The 17311-nt window shown below is 46.2% G+C and overlaps 1 protein-coding gene and 1 long non-coding RNA gene across 3 annotated transcripts; one reads left to right on the top strand and one right to left on the bottom strand.

The window, feature by feature from the left end:
• Nucleotides 1–3650: 3650 nt before the first annotated feature.
• On the bottom strand, nt 3651–6106 carry FOXG1 (forkhead box G1). Its single transcript, XM_058026207.1, has one exon. The coding sequence runs from the start codon at nt 6008–6010 to the stop codon at nt 4634–4636; it is 1377 nt and encodes a 458-aa protein (XP_057882190.1). The 5' UTR covers nt 6011–6106; the 3' UTR covers nt 3651–4633.
• Nucleotides 6107–6860: 754 nt separating this feature from the next.
• On the top strand, nt 6861–16387 carry LOC131084343 (uncharacterized). 2 transcript variants are annotated; one of them, XR_009114559.1, is made up of 5 exons: nt 6861–7003; nt 7747–8019; nt 8437–8517; nt 9650–11408; nt 16171–16387. It is a non-coding gene; the product is annotated as an uncharacterized LOC131084343 (long non-coding RNA). The 2 variants fall into 2 exon arrangements; XR_009114558.1 differs by lacking the exon at nt 6861–7003 and having other exon boundaries at nt 7399–8019.
• Nucleotides 16388–17311: the final 924 nt, after the last annotated feature.

Below are 17311 nucleotides of genomic sequence, written 5' to 3'. Positions count from 1 at the left end.
TTATTGCCAATCGCTGATTTTGTAGTCGCGTAAGATGTATGCGCATATACTTTCTCGGACGGGTGCATTATTCGCGATCACACAATTAAGTGCAATAGCGGTGATTATCTACAGGCAGACTTTTTGTTTGTTTGTTTGTTTATCTCCCATCCTAAGGGAAAATACAACAATTAAAGAATAAAGTGGCTAATAAAAGGAGTATTGCTCAGTGTTCTTTCTTAAGCAAAACTCTGATGCGGTTCAGTCAAAACGTAACCGGAGTTCAGTGGGAGTTTTGCTTGAGTGAATACTGAATACATGGTGATTGAGACCTCATATTAACACAAGTGGTGAGGGGGTGTGTACCTGAATCATAATTTCTGACATAAATCTTAATAATCATCAGAAGAAGTTATAAAGAGCAAAATGACGTCCTAGTTAAACTATTTTTTTCAAGTATCAGATTAAAAAAATGTCACTCCCCCAAGCAGAAGTTTTGTGCCATTTAAGCCAAATTACATTTTTGTTCATTTTCTTTTAAACCCTTTCGTAAGAATACATTCCACATAAGGGATGATATTTTACTGCAACAAAAGAAAGATATTTAAAACATGACAAAAATTTGTTGGCCAAATATCGCGTTGAGAATTCCAGTTACTGTTTATTATGCTTCAAACATGTTTGCGAAGGCAGTCTTAAAGTCGTAATTGGATGTTTCTTGATGAGCAGATTTCTTCTCCTACGATCTACGCGAGCAAAGTTAATCACCTCCAACATCAACTAAGAATATAACAATAGCTCCTTAATTCCATAAAGACCGCCCGTCCCCCATAAACACTCTAAATTAGGAAACGCTAAAGAAACGACGCTAAGACACTGCATCATTCTAGATATGTACATGTTTAAAAAATCCTAGAGGCTTAGCTTGAGGATTTGACATATAAACCACTGTGGAAACAAGTATCAGATAACAGAAATACTGTATGCTAAGCCACCCCCCCTAAAAAAAAAAAACCCATCACCACCAAAAAAACACCAACCCCCCCAACAATAAAGCAACAACAAAAAGAAAAACAAACAAACCAGCACCTCGAATTCAGTGCCGAACGAGCCTGAAGCCAAAGATGAGCCTCAGCGAACAAAAGGGTTCCTCTGTCTGAGGAGCAGGCAGAGGTAAAGACATATTTGGGGCCTTAGCAGTCCTGACACAATCCGTGACAACTTTCTCGATTTACTGGTGTTATTTTATTTTTGTTTTGGGCTGTACTTATTTTTTTCCTTCACAAAAATAGTCTGATTCCTGGTAACGTGTATGGAAAAGTGAATAAATTACCAGCTGAGCAGCCACCCCTGCGCCTGGTGTAAGAGAAAGAGGGAAAAATCTGTGGCACCTGAACTCCTTAGGCAATACTTTGCAACGCCGAGCCTAAAGGAGAGCTCTGGGAACGAGTGCTGGCTTAAACTGAGTCTGGAGAGACATGCATCAAGGCTACCCTTTTCAGGAATTATTATGCATCACGCTTATCTAATTAATGCTTATTAGCCAACCTCAAACTCTGACATGGTGAGATTGTGCTTTCCTCCAACCTGATCTGTCTCTTTCCTCCCTTCAGTACACTGACAGCAGATTTTTTTTTTTTTTTTTACATTGCAAACAAAATAATACTTTACATATGCGCTATTGGATTTCCTACAGCATACAATCAGTTGCAAGTGGTAAATAATAAATCATTTTCTTTGTCAGCTGCAGCAGATGCTGCTCTTTTAAGTTGTTTAGGCACTAGTACACAGAATGGGGTCTCTAGGCTTCACGAATTTAAATCACACCTATTGTATTTTATTATTTCCAATAGTTTTGTTGAAAAAGAGGTTTGTTTGTTTTTTTCTTTTCTTTTTTTTTATTTTTGCATCACTTGTTTTAATGACAATAGAGTCAAGAAAATGGGGGAGGGTAGGAGCTTCCAAGTGGTGGTATCATCTCTCCATCCCTAAACAAAGCAATCGTTTTCTCATAGTGATGATTAATTTTGAATTGCAGGAGTGAGAGTGAAAGCTAAGAATATCAGAGAGTTCTCTCCTTCTCCCCCACACAGTGCAAAGCTGGGTGTCCCATCTCTCATCCGTAACCTTTCACTTCCCTCTCTTTCCTGTAGATCTGTTTGCATCTGTTTATATATTACTTATTTTCGGGAGATTCCCTCTTCCTCCCCTTATTCTTTCAGCACGACAAATACACTGTTTGCAAGAATTCAGATTTTCCACTGCTTCATTATTCATCCCCCCGGCATTTTTTTCTTTTTCTTCCTCTTTTCTGTCTTTCTAAGATAAGCTCTTTAAAGCGTTTGCGATAACATCTCCGACCTAGAGATTATTTTTCATTCGGCCTATTGTGAGCAGTCGTCGATTTATTGCACTGCTGCAGAGCTCAGTTTGGGCTACAAACGTAACAAATGAACAACTTGTCCTCTGCGGACTCACCGCGGGATCCAATTAGTTCCTAAACCTTTTGCACAAGTTTTCTAATTATTTTCAAGAGTTGTGGCCTTTATAGGCTTCCCTAAACTCATCAAGACACCAATTCTTTCAAGGATTAAATGCTTCTTAAAATTACTGGCAGCGTTGCCCCCTCAAAACCAGTGGATCGATTCTCCGGGCAAAGCAGCTTTCTTAGGGACGCCCGCGTGAGTTACTGGGCTTCAGCAGGCACCGAGAGAAAAAAAGAGCTGGTTTGCAAAACTTTACACGTAAGCGCATCCACGCAGGTTTGGTTTGTTGACTCTTTTTCTTTGTTTGTTTGGTCGGTGGGCTGCTTTTACCCCCCAAAAGGTTCGAACATCGGTATGCGAGGCAGGGCGTCACGTGGGCCCGGCGCCCTGCCTCCCTGCCACGGACTGCGCCCTCACCTCGCCGCGCTGGCTCTGCCCCGCTGCCCGGCCCGAGGGGCACGGCGCCGGGCCGCTGCCCCAAACACCGCCGCTGCCACAGCACCCACAGCCACGGGGGCCGCAGCACCAAAGCACATCCACGCGCACAGCCCGGGTACTTCCGGGAGAGCGCTCCTCTGAGATAAGGGTTATGTTTTATACACACACATACCACGGCTTGCTAAATTTGGTCAAACGAGCATATGATAGCTGATGTGTGTGTGTGTGTATACGCACACATACACATCCTTTGCTAATATGTCTCGAGTCATCATAGAGACGAAATTAATTTCGATACAATAAGACTTTGAATGCATTTCAGAGATTGCAGGAAGAACACGTATCTATACAATAATGCACCTTGGCCTTTTTCCCAATGTGTGCTTATATACTTAAATTGTATATGTATGTGTGTATATTTGCATACATATGCAATGTTAAGCATTTTCAGCCTAAGTCAGATTTTAGTAAAACACCATACCTCCTACTAACAATTTTTAAGCAGACTTTATAAGAGTTCTGCCCCAAAATGGACATCGAAATACTGGCCATGGTGTTTGATTAAATACCCTGATCCTTTACATTTGAAAATACTGCAGCTAAAGACAGCATGGGAGGGGGCGGGGGGAGAAAGAAAGGAGCATGTGAAAAATGGTGGACTGTGCAATAAGCAGCGCTCTGATCTCACTGTAACTTTAAAGCCTCTGCCACATCAGGGTTAATAAAAGAGACAAAAAAACTATCAAGTATATATGAATTTAGCCTATTTTTTTATTTCTGTGTGTTCATAGTAAACATTTTTGTAAGTGACAAACACGGGCATATGACCACAGTATCACAATCAAGAAATTTTAAGACGACATTAACAATCACTCAAATTTATGCGGCTTCTGCGCAACACAGGTTACATATTTGCAAGGTTTACCTATAAGTACAATAGGTATTAACATTTCACTACATTTAGAAAAAAAATAAAGGTGACCTGTTAGTGACCACATACATCAAAATATACACAACACAAACTGAAGGCAATCATTAATTTTGTCCCCTTCTGATTAATTTGAACGGGCAGTGCTGAAAACTGAAATAATGTTGCTGTTTTTTTAAATTACTTCGTACACTGAGTGCATTTTCTAAAACCCAATCTTTGGTCTAAAAGTAAACAAACAAACAAATGAACAAAAAAAAAAAAAAAAAGCAATTCGGTAAAGAAAATAATAAAATAATAAATGGCCAAAAGTAGATCTTGGGCATTTTTCAGTACTAATTCTGCTTAAATACAAATTATGTTTTAAGGTTTTCTTATAGTTTTCATAAATTTAGTGGTTTGGTTTTTTTTTTTTTTCTTTCAAGATCTGCACCCACCGACATATCCATGATAACTTATAATACTGCAAACATGGAGAATCGGGCGGCTTTTAGTGATAGACTTATCATATTTGAGTAAAAAAAATTGCAAAAGCAGTCACTATTTAGATACACATTCTACTATAATTTTGTCTTCCAAACTTCATAGTCTACAATGCAATCTCCCCACATTGCACCTTGCTGACACTCCTCACCTTGGTGGAATAATAAACAACCCTAAAGACTGAACAAACGTACAGAAAATGGGGGACTTAATAAAAAATACCTGGACTTTTTTGTTTTGCTTTTTTTTTTTCCTTTTAATTATCATTTACAATGCAAATGTGTGTAAAATGTTCACTTACAGTCTGATCCAATGGATGTTAATGTATTAAAGGGTTTGAAGAAGACCCCTGATTTTGATGTGTGAAATAATCAGAAAGTCCTCCGGAAAGTCCCGTTGTAAAACTTGGCAAAGAAGGTCTTAAGGACTCACAGGGGAGAGTGGAGGGCGCCTGTGGCGACGTGGAGGAGGAGGCTGCCCTGGCCGTCATTGAAGTGCTGCTTTGAGAAGTCATTGAAGGGTGAGGAACATGGGGGAAAAAGTAACTCGTCTGTCCTGCTAGGAGATTTACAGAGCAGGGATTTAGGGAATAGGTGCCGGAGCAGGGAACTGACAAGCCACACGGCACTGAGGCGGCCAGAGCTGCTGCTGTGAGGTGATGAGTGGCATAAGGTATCTCTCCATTGACTAGTCTATCAACACTTAACCCATTAGACGTGGAAAAGGAGTGGTTGTTTCCCAAGGAGTTTTGAGTCAACACTGAGCTGTAGGGCATGGGGTGGCTGGGGTAGGCGGACGTGGTCCCATTGTAACTCAAAGTGCTGCTGGCCCGGGGGTGGTGCAGGGAGAGGAAGGGGGACATAGGCCAGTACAAGGATCCTGCCCTATCCATGAATGTCAGTCCGGTAGAGGTGAGCCGGGCGCCCCGCTTGAAGGCCAGCTTGGCCCGAGAGGTGGTGGAGCGCCGGCGGAGCTTGCCGGTGGTGCCCCCGATGAAGACGTCGTCGCTGGAGGGGTCCAGCATCCAGTAGTTCCCTTTGCCCGGGTCGTCGTAGTGGCGGGGTACCTTGACGAAGCACTTATTGAGCGAGAGGTTGTGCCGAATGGAGTTCTGCCAGCCCTGCTTGTTCTCCCGGTAGTAGGGGAAGTTCTTCATGATGAACTCGTAGATGCCATTGAGCGTGAGGCGCTTCTCGGGGCTCTGCCGGATGGCCATCATGATGAGCGCGTTGTAGCTGAACGGCGGCTTCTCGTACTTGCCGTTCTTCTTCTCCCCCTCCTTCCCGCTCTCCCCGTCCTTGGCCCCCTCCGCCGCCCCCTTCTTCTCCTCGGCCGCTTTCTCCTTCTCCTCCAGCTCCGCCGCCGCCGCCGCCGCCGCGCCCGCTTCGCCTTTGCCCGCCAGCATGTCCGCCTTGGCCACCTCCAGGGCGCCGGAGGCGGCGGCCGTGGGGGGCGGCAGGAGGTGCTGGCCCTTCTCCTCGTCCTCCTCCTCGGCTGCGGCCGCTCGCTGGGGCTGTTGCGGTGGCGGGTGGTGGTGGTGGTGGTGGTGATGGTGGTGGTGATGGGGGTGGTGGCTGTTGTGGTGGCTGTGGCTGCTGTGGTTGTCGCTCTGGACGGCTTCGGGCACCAGGCTGTTTATGCTAAAGGAGGATTTCGGCAGCATTTTCACTTCCTTCCTATCTCCCATGTCCAACATCACACACTAGTCTGAGGGGGAAAGTTGCGGCGGCTGAGGGAGCTGCGCGCGGGGCGGCGGCGGAGGCGGCGGCCGAAGCGGCGGCGGTGGCCGAGGCGGCGGCGGCACCACCGGCGGCGGCGGCGGCGGCGGCGGCGGCGGCAGCGCAGTTGGACCGCAGTCTCGAGCGCTGGCAAGTCATGAAGCACGGACAGGAACCGCCGGGGAGGGAAAAAATAATGGTAATAATAATCACCGATCAGAGAAAAATCGAACCGAGTCGCAGCGAAGGAAAGAAAAAAAAAGGTGAAAAAAAGGAAAAAACCTTCTGAAACCTAAAAAAAAAAAAAAAAAAAAAAAAAAAAAAGGCAACAACACACAAACACAGACACACCAAAAAAAAAAAAAAAGCTACTTCATGGTGCCCGGTTCCCCCGGCACGGCAGCGCAGGGGGAGGCAGGAGGGAGCAGCAGCCGCCGCGGGCCGGCGCGGAGCGAGGCAGACGGGCGATACAGCCCGCCCCGGCCGCAATTAATTTCAGAGCTGCCGGCACGCACCGGGGCTGTAAAACATTTTTTGGTTTAACCTTTCCCACCGGCCGCCCAATCAGGGCCGGCGGCGTGCCCGCGCGTCTGCCCGCCCGCCGGCCAATGGCGGCGCGCCGCCCCGCCCCGCCCCGCCCCGCGCGCCCCGCCCCCGCCGCCGCCGCGGCTCCCGCGGCGCAGGGATACCGGCGCAGAGGCGCATCACCGCGCGGTGCGCGCGCCCCCCGCCCCGTGCCCCCCCCGGCCGCCGCCGCGAGCACAAATCCCCCCGCGCCGAACAAGTCGCGCCCGTCCCGCGGCGGCGGGCCCGGCCCGGCCCGGCCCGGCCCGGCCCGGCCTCCCGCTCCCCTAGTCGCTCCGGCGGACTCAAGCCGCCACGAGCCGCTTTGCCCCTTCCTCTGGCGACGAAGGAGGCGGGGTGGGAGGCCGGGTGGGTGAAGCGGCAGCGGCACACCGGTAGCGGCGGAGGTACTATTTTGCGGATCCCGCCGAAGTCGCTCGGCGTGTTTATTTTCCCAGGCCCGGTTATTTCTGTTTGCTATTTTGCCGAGGCAGAAAACAAAACAATCGTCCGGAGGGGACGCAGGCGGCGGGATGGGCCCGGCCGCTGCCCGCGGCCTGCCGGGGGAAGACGGGGTCTGCTCCGGCCCGCTCGGGCCGTGCCCGCCGCTCTCCGGACTGTGAGTGGGGAGGCTCGGCAACGAGCGGCCCATCTCCTCCCCTGCGCTCGCCCCGTGTCACCGGGGCCGGAGCCGGGCTGCGCGCTTCCCTGCCCGCCGCCGCCCTCTCAGCCCCGCGCCGCTCCCGCTCGGACGCCGCTTCCCTCGCGCGGCCGCCAGAGCCGGGCGGGAGGCGTCGGGCCCCGTCCGCCCCCTCCTCCGCGCAGGACGGAGCCGGCCGAGCACAGGCCGCGCGCCAGGCGTACAAAATAAATGTTGGCATTGGTAGCCCATGAAATGGACACTGCGGTTTCCCAGCGGCCCGGCCCGTGGGCCCGGCCGCGGGGTCTGAGTTCCGCGGGGTTTCGTTTTGTGGGAGAAGGGATAGGGCGGGCAGCAGCGGGCCGGGTTCTCCTGGGGCAGGGAAAGGGTCTGGCACCGCCGCTTTCCGCAAGTAGACGCGGTGATACAGGCTCGGGCTTACGGCTGCGCTTTGCCGGGACCAAAGGGTTGGGTATTAATTGTCCACAGCTTATCGTTTTTTACTGTCAGCACGGGAACAACAACAACAACAAACAAAAAACAAAACAAAAAAAAAATCAAGAGGACAACAAAGTGAAATACATCGCGCAGCTTTCTTTCTCGAAAAGGAGAAGGGGAAATGTGATGGAGAGAGAGCGTGCTGATCGCATTCAGACCAAAGCTGTGGCAAACCTCTAGCAGCGCGTTAACTGCTTCACGTTTGTGCTGGAGGAAAAGATGCTCTGTAGAAACAATACGTGCAGCTCAACCCCAGCTAAAACAACTTATCCCAAGGAAATTCAGGTTAGAGCACAATGCAATGAATGTAGTTCTGTGCAGACGTGCGTTTTATATATGTGTTTGTGTATGTCTGGTAGGAGGGAGGGAGGAAAAGCGAGTGTGGGAAAGAGAGAGTAAATAACGAGGACAAGTAAAATGGGCCGGTAATAAACAATTGCAATTGGGGATGCCATGAACTCTGGGCATTGGATTAACCTCGAATGACCTTACCACAATTGTATTTATTTAACCAATTTCATAACAGGTTGCTACTGACACACACACACAAGTTAATGATCAACAACCACTCTTTTTTCCTTTGTTTGTTGTGTAGTTTTAGATTTTGGGGTTTTTTTAGAAATTCAGGTTGTATGTTTTGGTTTTTGTTTTATTTTTTTAAATCATGACAATTTATAATTATTTCGTTTCTCAACACTGAAGTCAATGTATGGGATTTCTTGACGAAGAGTGCAATGAGGAGGATATTGTATGACTCTACCATGGCAAGGGGTAAGAGGAAAGGTAAGCTTCCTGCATATTATTATGATTATGATGATCATTAACTAATATGTGTCATTATGGTGCACTAGGATCCCCTTAGGGTGGCTGGGCCCAGTGCGTTTTCCTACTCGGTCTAGCATGTAATGATTCGGTGTAACCAGATTCTTGAGAAAGGACAGGTTACGTAAACATTTACTGATGTGGAGTAACTATACTATTTGTACTCTGATATGCAGGAAGGAAAGTGTTGATTAACACAGAAGAAAAAAAAAGCGAAATTAGCTGATTGCATGCTCATAAGTGCAAGCTGTCATTGAACTGCTTTTAAAATAGACACAGCTGGGTGTTTGTGTTGAAAAATTTCTTGTGTTTTTGCTAATACTGAAATAAGCATGATTTTGTATACCAAACATTTTCAGATCATTAAAATTTGTAATCTGTGCTGGTTTTAAACACAAAGAAAAGAAAGAGATTCATTTCGTTGTAAAATTTGCTGATATTATATTAACTCAATCAGGTCTGTACAAATGGTGTATTGTGCCTTATCAAATCTCTTTGATCCATTTAATACACAAAGTGCCAAACGTGTGTATTGTTTGTTAACATTGAACGTTTTATTCAAATCCCAGCTCTGTAGCGAACTGGAGGAGTTCTTGTTTAATGTAACACTGACATTGCCTGTTGAAATTTTAATGCCTTGAGGTGTTTCTTAGGTCAAAGCTGAGTTTACTTTGTGTTATGCTCAGGGATGAAAATGTAGCAGGGAAGAAAATAGAAATTTTATCTTTTTTGCATTTCTGAGCAAAAGGCTAACATCGCAAGAAGCACACTTTAAAAACATTTGATGATCTAGATTTAACATTTGGTCATTTGTCACGGGTGAGGAATAAAACTCTGTGCACAAACTTAGGATTTTTATATATATATATATTTTAATGCTGTGGATATACAGTTCTACCAAAAAAGGAAATGTTTTGTCCAATATGTAGTACATCTCTTTCTACGTCCATGAAGATTAATTCATTGTTTACGGGAGAGAAAAAGATATGTGAGAGAAGCCACGTCAATTATAATTATAATTTCTGCTGGACTTAAACTTTCGAGTCTTTTTTTTTTTATTATTATTTTTATTTTCCTCTCTCTCCTTCGGCAGAAAAGGCATCATTTATAAAACTATTTACTTTGGAAATGCGGGAGTCTTACTGCAACGCCAGTTCCTTCCTGAGCTCTGCCCCGAACACGACTCCACTTCAGTGGTACCTTTGTGCATCGGGGCACTGCATGAGCGGCAGGTTTGGCTGCTCAACTCTGGCTAAACCCGAATTCTCTTAAGAAAGTCCCTCATGGCAGGATTTTCTAACAGGGAAGGTTTTGTGGAGTGTTTGGAGTAGAAGCTTGTGCATGGAACTGAAGTGCACAAGCCCCAGCCCTGTGAAATACGGGTGGGTGTGCAGAGGGGAGCCGCTCTCTGCAGAGTGTGAATGGTGCCTCACCTGCGCGTTCGTCGATGCTGCGGATGCACCGAACCGAGCGGCGGGGATGGACCGAGAGTATCCAGCTCCGGGGTCAGGATGGGGCTGAATAGCTGAGCTGAAACCTCCTGGCTGAAGTGCCATTCAACAGCGATCTCCGTGCAGCTCTTGGGTATAACTCGTAGGGATAGTGTTTCAACCACATACTTTTCTGCCCCCGCCCTCCCCCCTACCTTTTTTTTTTTTTAAATTATTATTTTAATTTTTATTTAGTTTTTAAATTAAAGGCCAAAGGAAGAAAAGACCCTCTCCAATGTACACTTAATGCATATAGCGTACTTCCCCTGCACCACCCCCCGCCCCAGCTTCAGCCTTCAATCCCCCTTCACACGGGTATAGTGGCTCTGTACTCTCGGGCTCTTTCAAGGCGGTTAAGCTGCTAAAATGTACTGACAGCTTAAGAAATGAATGAGATTTTTTTCAGCCATGAAGAAAGGGTATTTAGTAACCACGCTTCGATGGCATCATGCTTCCATGAAACGAGTCCGGACACTTTGGTTTAACAATCAGTAATATCACATTCGGTACAGTAAATGCCTCCATGTACGCTTATATAATTCTATTCCCCCTTGACTATAACCTTGCCTTATTTATTCCAGGTTACCTGGGCAATTAAGGTAAGGACTGCTCAGCAGATACTGATACCCTGCTGCTAAGGCATGGCGAGTGGGGATGGAGCAGTGCGCTAACAAAGAGAAAGAGGTAGTCAAACATTTTGAAGAGGGGTGAATGGGACTGAAGGTGGATGGATGAATGGAGGCAAAGAGGGAGAGGAAGCAGCATTCAATGGTCCAGACTTCTCTCTGAATTTGTAGATTTAAGTTTAGGTGTCCGCCTCTAGTCAGCTTCCAGTTAATCCTCAACAGCTTCTAGTGATTAGAAGTTAGTCTATTTAGCATGCTATATCCTTCTTCCTTGGGTTTTAGTTACAAGTTATACGATTAGGATTGCGAGAACAGTAGTGAACTAAACTTCCCAGTAAGAGGTCTTCACACCAGGGAAGTGTTACTTTGCTGCAGCAGCCCTGCCTCGTCAGTCATTAGGAAGCTGCAGGTTGTCAGAGGCTTCTCTTGCGCGCACACAAGCGCAGACACACACGCGCACACACACAAAACCACAGCACTAAAACTAAATTAAGAAGCCGATGATTAAGACAAGCGTCTACGAGGCCTGTCATTTCAGCATCCTTCCATCATAACATTGTGGCACCGAGAAATTTGCTTGAAAACCCTGGAAAAAAATGTCTATGGGAGAGCCTCGTATTTGAGGCTGTTAATATAAAATATAGACTGGGAACTGCCTCGGATGCAAGATAGTATTCCGCAGAGGAAAGGAGCACTGCAGAGACCTTGGTGCTATCCGCGCACTCCCGAAACTCTGGTAAGTATCTCTCCCTTCTATTGAAGCAGGTACGCACTGTGTGACTGGAACTGGACCGGGTTTGAAATCCGCAGCTATGTTCCCTTCGGGGAACTCCACCTAAAGATAAATCTGTAATGAAAGGTCCCTACTGGATGACTAATGGTTATTGGCACTCGGTGCCCCTTTAAGGAGAGCAGCACATATTGTGCCGAAGACCTTGCAAGCACACTTTAAATACAAACCTTTTAAGTTTTCCTCCCATGCATACACATCCCTGTTGTTTTTGGGCTAGCTGTATTGTGTCTCTCCCCCCTGCTCTCCTTATTTAAGCTTTCTAGTTTTCCCTCCCCCCACCCCATTCAGAACTAATTGCTCAGTTACTTAAATGTTTCAAAAAGAGCTAAATTTCTCCGTCTGATGATCTTTTGAGAAGCTGCACTGTACCATAAGGAACGGCCAGCGGGGCACTGTATACCTTAGAGAAGCCTGAGCAACTAGAGGAGAGGTAGCGTTAAAACAATGGCATTAATAAACTAAGTGCACTGAGTTCCCCTCCTGTTGAACTTTAGGGAGTTTCTTGGGCGGGCAGAGGTTGAACGCAGAACGTCGAAGTGGGAAACAATGGCTGTAGGGGCCAGAAAGCTTTGCTGATGTCGTAAGCGTAAAACAAGACAGAATAGTGACAGAAAGAGATCCGAGTAAACATTGGAGTATACATTTCCCACGGCGACTATGCGGAGTGGAGAGGTCTGAATTAAATCGCCTTAATTACAGGCTGAAGATTTTATTTATTTATTCCTGTAGCTGTAGAATACTATCCACAGAAAGCCTATCTAGGCGTTGTAGAGCATCCACTAGATTTATTGTGTTCAGCTGCCACTGCCAGAATTTTTCAGAACAGAATATTTTTATACTCACTGCCAACTTGAAGACCTGCGGGTTTTTAGATCCTAAATATCGCTATTATTTTATATGCCAGTGTGCAGAAAAGAGCCGTTACACCTGCATAGGCAATAGGTCTATCTGTGTAACGAAAGCTCTCCTTAATTCAGAAATCAAACAAAAATATAAAATATCCTTTAGGAGTTACCCCCGACAATAATAAAATGCAAGGTAGAAATGAAAAACTTAAAAACCTTGTTTGTTCTCGAGGTTTAAATACATAATTTTATATTCTGTTGGATTTACTGTTTAAAAGGTTCTAGGCCGGTGCTTTTGTCGGCGTTGTGATATTGAAGCAAAGAATGTGAAATAAAATACGGGGGACCTGGGGAGAAAAAAGAAAAACAACAAAACACACCCCAAGTAGTGCTTGAAGAAGACCTCTAGCTGCTCTTTGACTCCTAAGAAACTGTTGCTGGAATATTTTCATGATGTTGTTTTAAAGCTCCTCAGCCTCCTATAAACGTAATCTTTGGCAAATGAGACATGAATCTGGCTTTGCAGTTTTTCGGTGACTCGAGAGAAAAGACGCCCTTTCCCCCCTCCTCCACCCGCCCCCCTTCCCCGGCTTCCACCCCTTCCTCGGCAGAAGGACAGATAGGGTCTCTCTCGCAGCGCTGTTCCCATTCCCTGGCTCCGCCAAGGCATCCGGGCGCGGGGGGGCGCCGGTGCCCGGGGGTGCCCATCCGCCCGTCCTACCTGGCCGTGCCGCGCCCGCCGCTGCCCGCTCGCCGCCGCTCCGTGCGCCGCGGCCCAGTCCCCGCACCGCGCCTCGCCGCAGCCCTCGGCCCGCCGGGGTCTCGGACTCGGCCGGGTCAGCTGCGGATCCATCTCTTAGGGCCTACGAAAGTGCGTCTTCCTCCCCTATCCTCCTATCTTCCCCCGCCCCGGGGTTCCCTTGTCACCGCAGCAAAATGCCCGATGTGGAAAGAGAGGCACAATGGACCGTGCGCCGCTCTAGGGAGGGAGTTCGGCAGCCCCGGAGTGAGGATGCTGATGACTTTGCCCGTGCCGGGGCTCAGGCGTGAGGCGGTGCCGCTCCCGCTCGCGGCCGGAGCCGCGCCTGGCGGGTGTCGGGGTGGTGGGGCTGGCGCTAGCGCCAATGACTGCTCGGGAAGCGGACCCTGCTCGCTCCTTGGTGTCCTGGCACAAGTAGGGCTCGCAGGATGTGCCTCTTTGTGTAGCTTGTTCTGAACACTTTTTATATCGGGCAGGGTGGTCTCCATGTTTTCTTTCTTTCATTCTTCCTTTCTTTAGCGGAGGGAGGGGGGAGTGATGGCAAGGGGCTTGTTGGATGATTATAACCGCTACCACTTAGAAATAAGTTTCTTGGGGAAGGGCTGATATCGTACCCTTGATACCAGTGGGTGTGTCCATGTATTATTTTAATATGATATGCCTTTTATATAGAGCTTGTTTTCCTCCTCCCTCTCTCCCCAGCCTCCCCCTCCCCCCCGCTTTGTTTCTGGAATTTGTTTCGCTTTTAAAGCACCAGCACAAACAAACAAACACACAAAAATGACTGGCAACAAGTTAAATCCCATTTGTGTCCCTCCCACCGAGCACGGACCATGCCTCGCTAAAGCCTGGGTCTTGTAGTTTTGCCTCGCTAATAGTATGACCAAGAAAATGAAGTGGTTGCAAACAGACTCTCCCGGCATTGACAATGCGGAGAAGAAAAACGTAGAAAGATTTCTCCCGGAATGCATCCCCCTGGTGTGGTTTCTTCTCTCCATCTTTTAGATGAGGCACTCGCATAAACGCTCACACACACTGAGGTTATGTTTCCTAGGAGTTTTTAGAAAACAATGTTTATTATAATCGAGCTATACACTCCACCAAATAATGAAATCATGCCGTAGCTACGGAAACTCCAACAAATAAGTAATTTCCATTTGTCTTCTAGCAGAATATTGCAGAGGGTGACATTACACTTTATTTTCGCATTCATTTCCAAACATCAATGAAAGGGCAGAGAAAAGTCTCTCAAGTCGTTGTACACTTTGGAATTAATTAAACGAAAAATAGCTCTTTTTTATTATTATTTTTCTGCCTTCCGAGGCGACTTCAAGCTAATTCCTGTGGCTATACTAAAGAAGGAATCCGCAAAAGCAACAAGCGTGGTTCTCACTGAAGGTCGGTATCGTGTCCCGCTAGAGCTTCACTGAAAGCATCTCACAGTGAGCCACCCGCTCATTCCTGCACCTTCCCTTAGCTTTACCTTACAAAGTAATGGAGAAAACATTTGTGTTTGATTGTACTTAAAAAACACCTTTTTACGCAATCGCACGGGTTACAAACGATAGTTCAACTTTATCTGTTGTGGTGGGCACGTGTTTTGTCAGATGAAATTAACTTGTGAAAGCCTTTGTATCATTTTTTGATTTGTGTTTGTCGACAACGCAGATCATACCTCTCCGCGTTGATGGTTGATACAATTGCTAAATTAAAGGCATGCTTTCGGCTCTGGAAAACAACAACAGAACTCCAGCCCTCTGAGAGCTCATTCTCAGAGAAACAACCCAAAGAGCAGTAGAATAACCCACCACACTGTTGTGTATGTGTTTACGGGATCTCCATATACTTCTGTATCATTCCGCCTCTCTATTGTCCGTTCCTAAAGACAGCCAAGTCAACCCTGGGCTTCTCACCTATAATCGCCTGCCTGAAAGAACATACGGACAGTATAGTGGCTCTAAATTTCCTCAGGAATGCAATTAGCGTGTATTTTCCCCGTGTCTTTTTTCTTCCGTGGTAAATACTAGCAACTGAACTTCTTGTCTTGAAGTGTTTCTATGTTTGAGCCCCAAGAAACTCAAATCATTGCAGTAAACTCATCAATCCTTCCTATGCACACTGGAGAATTTTTCCTCACTGCTTGTTCTGCTTCTCATTTCCAAGGACAGCGTGTTGAGCCAACGGTCTGGTTTAGGCACTTCTCTGGACTTTCGGATTTTCAATCTAAAGCTTTCAGTATGTTGGGACTGAAATAATGATTTTCCACATTTCAAAAGGGACGAGGCTCTATTTATAAATGTTACAGAAGGTTTCGTTACTTCAGGATCAACAAAACAGGAATAGAACTGCAATTTTCAAGAAAATAGGATTTCAAAATATAGAAATAAAAAAGTAGTGGAGATGATGTATAATTCAATCAAATTACAGAAAATTGCTTTAAAATTCAGAACAGTAGCGATCCATTATGTCTCTGTTTTATTAGTGACAAGTACAATTACTCTAAAATAAAGAACAGTGGTGAATATATAATTGGCTGTAATCATGTTAGTGTTTGAATAAAAATGACGGGGACATTTAACACTTTGACAACAAAATGTTCAGAAAGAACTTATTTATTCAAACAGTTTTTATTTGCATCCACGTGAAGGAGAAACACACTTTTGCTTACGATAAATCCAGGGGTTTTAAATTTCAATAAAAATATAACTAAAAATATATTAATTATTTTACTATCCAAAGCTTAATAAAGTCTCCTGAGTATGACAGTACTATTATTGATTACTCAGTACCCAAAGGACGCCATCTACAGGAAGAGGTCTCTAGGCTTAACACCATTCTAATCAATGTTGATTTAAAAAAAAAAAAAAAAATCTGAGTTAATATTCCTCTATAAATCCGGCTCCGATTTTACCCACAACACCGATCACAATATTTGCTTTGTAATTGCTTCTTGTGATTCAATTCATTATAATTTGACATGATCTAGGAATCTGTTATAGGAGGCCTTTTCTCTGAGATACGGCATTTAAAATAATTCATTGAACTCTCCGAAGCAGCAGTTTTTCTCCTTCTAAAGCGACTTTGTTTCCCTCCCTCTTAGGATTGACTTGATCGTCTCTGAAAATGCAGAACAGCCCATGAGATCTCTCCTTTCCACCAGCCGTGTGGAAGACGCTTGCAGAACAGCCCTGAAAACAAAACAACTTTATTGAAGGCAGTTCGTGCAACAATTGTGTCATGGAACACCTAACATTTCTTTATCTGTAACTAACTTTTTAAATTTTGGATAGTTCAATAAATGTCAGCTATGCCAAGCATACTCCCACCCGTTCTTACAATGCATCCTTTGCCCCGTATCTCGGTACTTAAAGGTGCCATTTAGCCGTAGCCCAGCAAGAGCTCAGAAACCCATCGAAGTAACGAGAGTGCCCTTTACCATTTTGACCACACAAACACAGATCCCTGGGAATGGCATATGCCCTCCATGACGCGACTCCAACAGCCCAGTACAAACTACAGACTACAGAAAATACGAAGAGAGCGAGAAGAAACTTTCAGGACTCCTCTGTCAGGGGGCTTTGAAAAATTGCTATTTTCGGGTTTAACCCCGAACGATTTTTTCTTTTTCTCTTTTCTTATTTTCAATTTTTATTCACTCCCCCGCCCCGACAAGTCTTCAGATTTCTGCTCCTGGTGTGTGTGTGCGTGCTCACAGCCGGGCGGACCCCACGCCGGTCCGAGCGCGTCCCTCCTGCCGTGAGGAGAGCGCAGCTCGGTCCGACCGCGCCTTCGCTGCTGGCTCCCAAGGGTCTCTCCTGCCCTGGCGGCTCTCGCCCGCACTTGTAAAAGAAAGTAGCTCTGGTTTGTTTCTACTTCAGATCAGTGATGCGAATGGGCTTTGAAAAATTTGGGAGGGTGGTAGGGGGGTGGTGTACAAACTATACAGTGAGGAGTCAAAAGGCAGAGGTGCGTTGGCACAAAGGCTGAGTAAAACGACCCACGGTGCAACCTCGATTTTAGGTGTTATTTTGTAAACCGGGGACAAAAAGCCTGGAAAATATTGTTCTGTGTACTTCCACTGGAATCAGGCTCAAAGTTTATACCGAAGGTCCCCTTCTATCTTTTCACTTCTGGGCATTGACCGTGAACGTTCCAAATCTAGAGACTGTCGTATAGCTGTTTTCAGATTTGAGGGAAGCTCAGGAGAGGAGGTTTCCTTCCCTGGGGCAAGCCGCTCCCGC

Source organism: Melospiza georgiana, chromosome 6 (genome assembly GCF_028018845.1).
Source record: "Melospiza georgiana isolate bMelGeo1 chromosome 6, bMelGeo1.pri, whole genome shotgun sequence".
NCBI classification, from domain to species: Eukaryota; Metazoa; Chordata; class Aves; order Passeriformes; family Passerellidae; genus Melospiza; species Melospiza georgiana.
The sequence above is the reverse complement of the archived record's forward strand: the minus strand, read 5'-3'. Positions and strand labels throughout refer to the sequence as shown.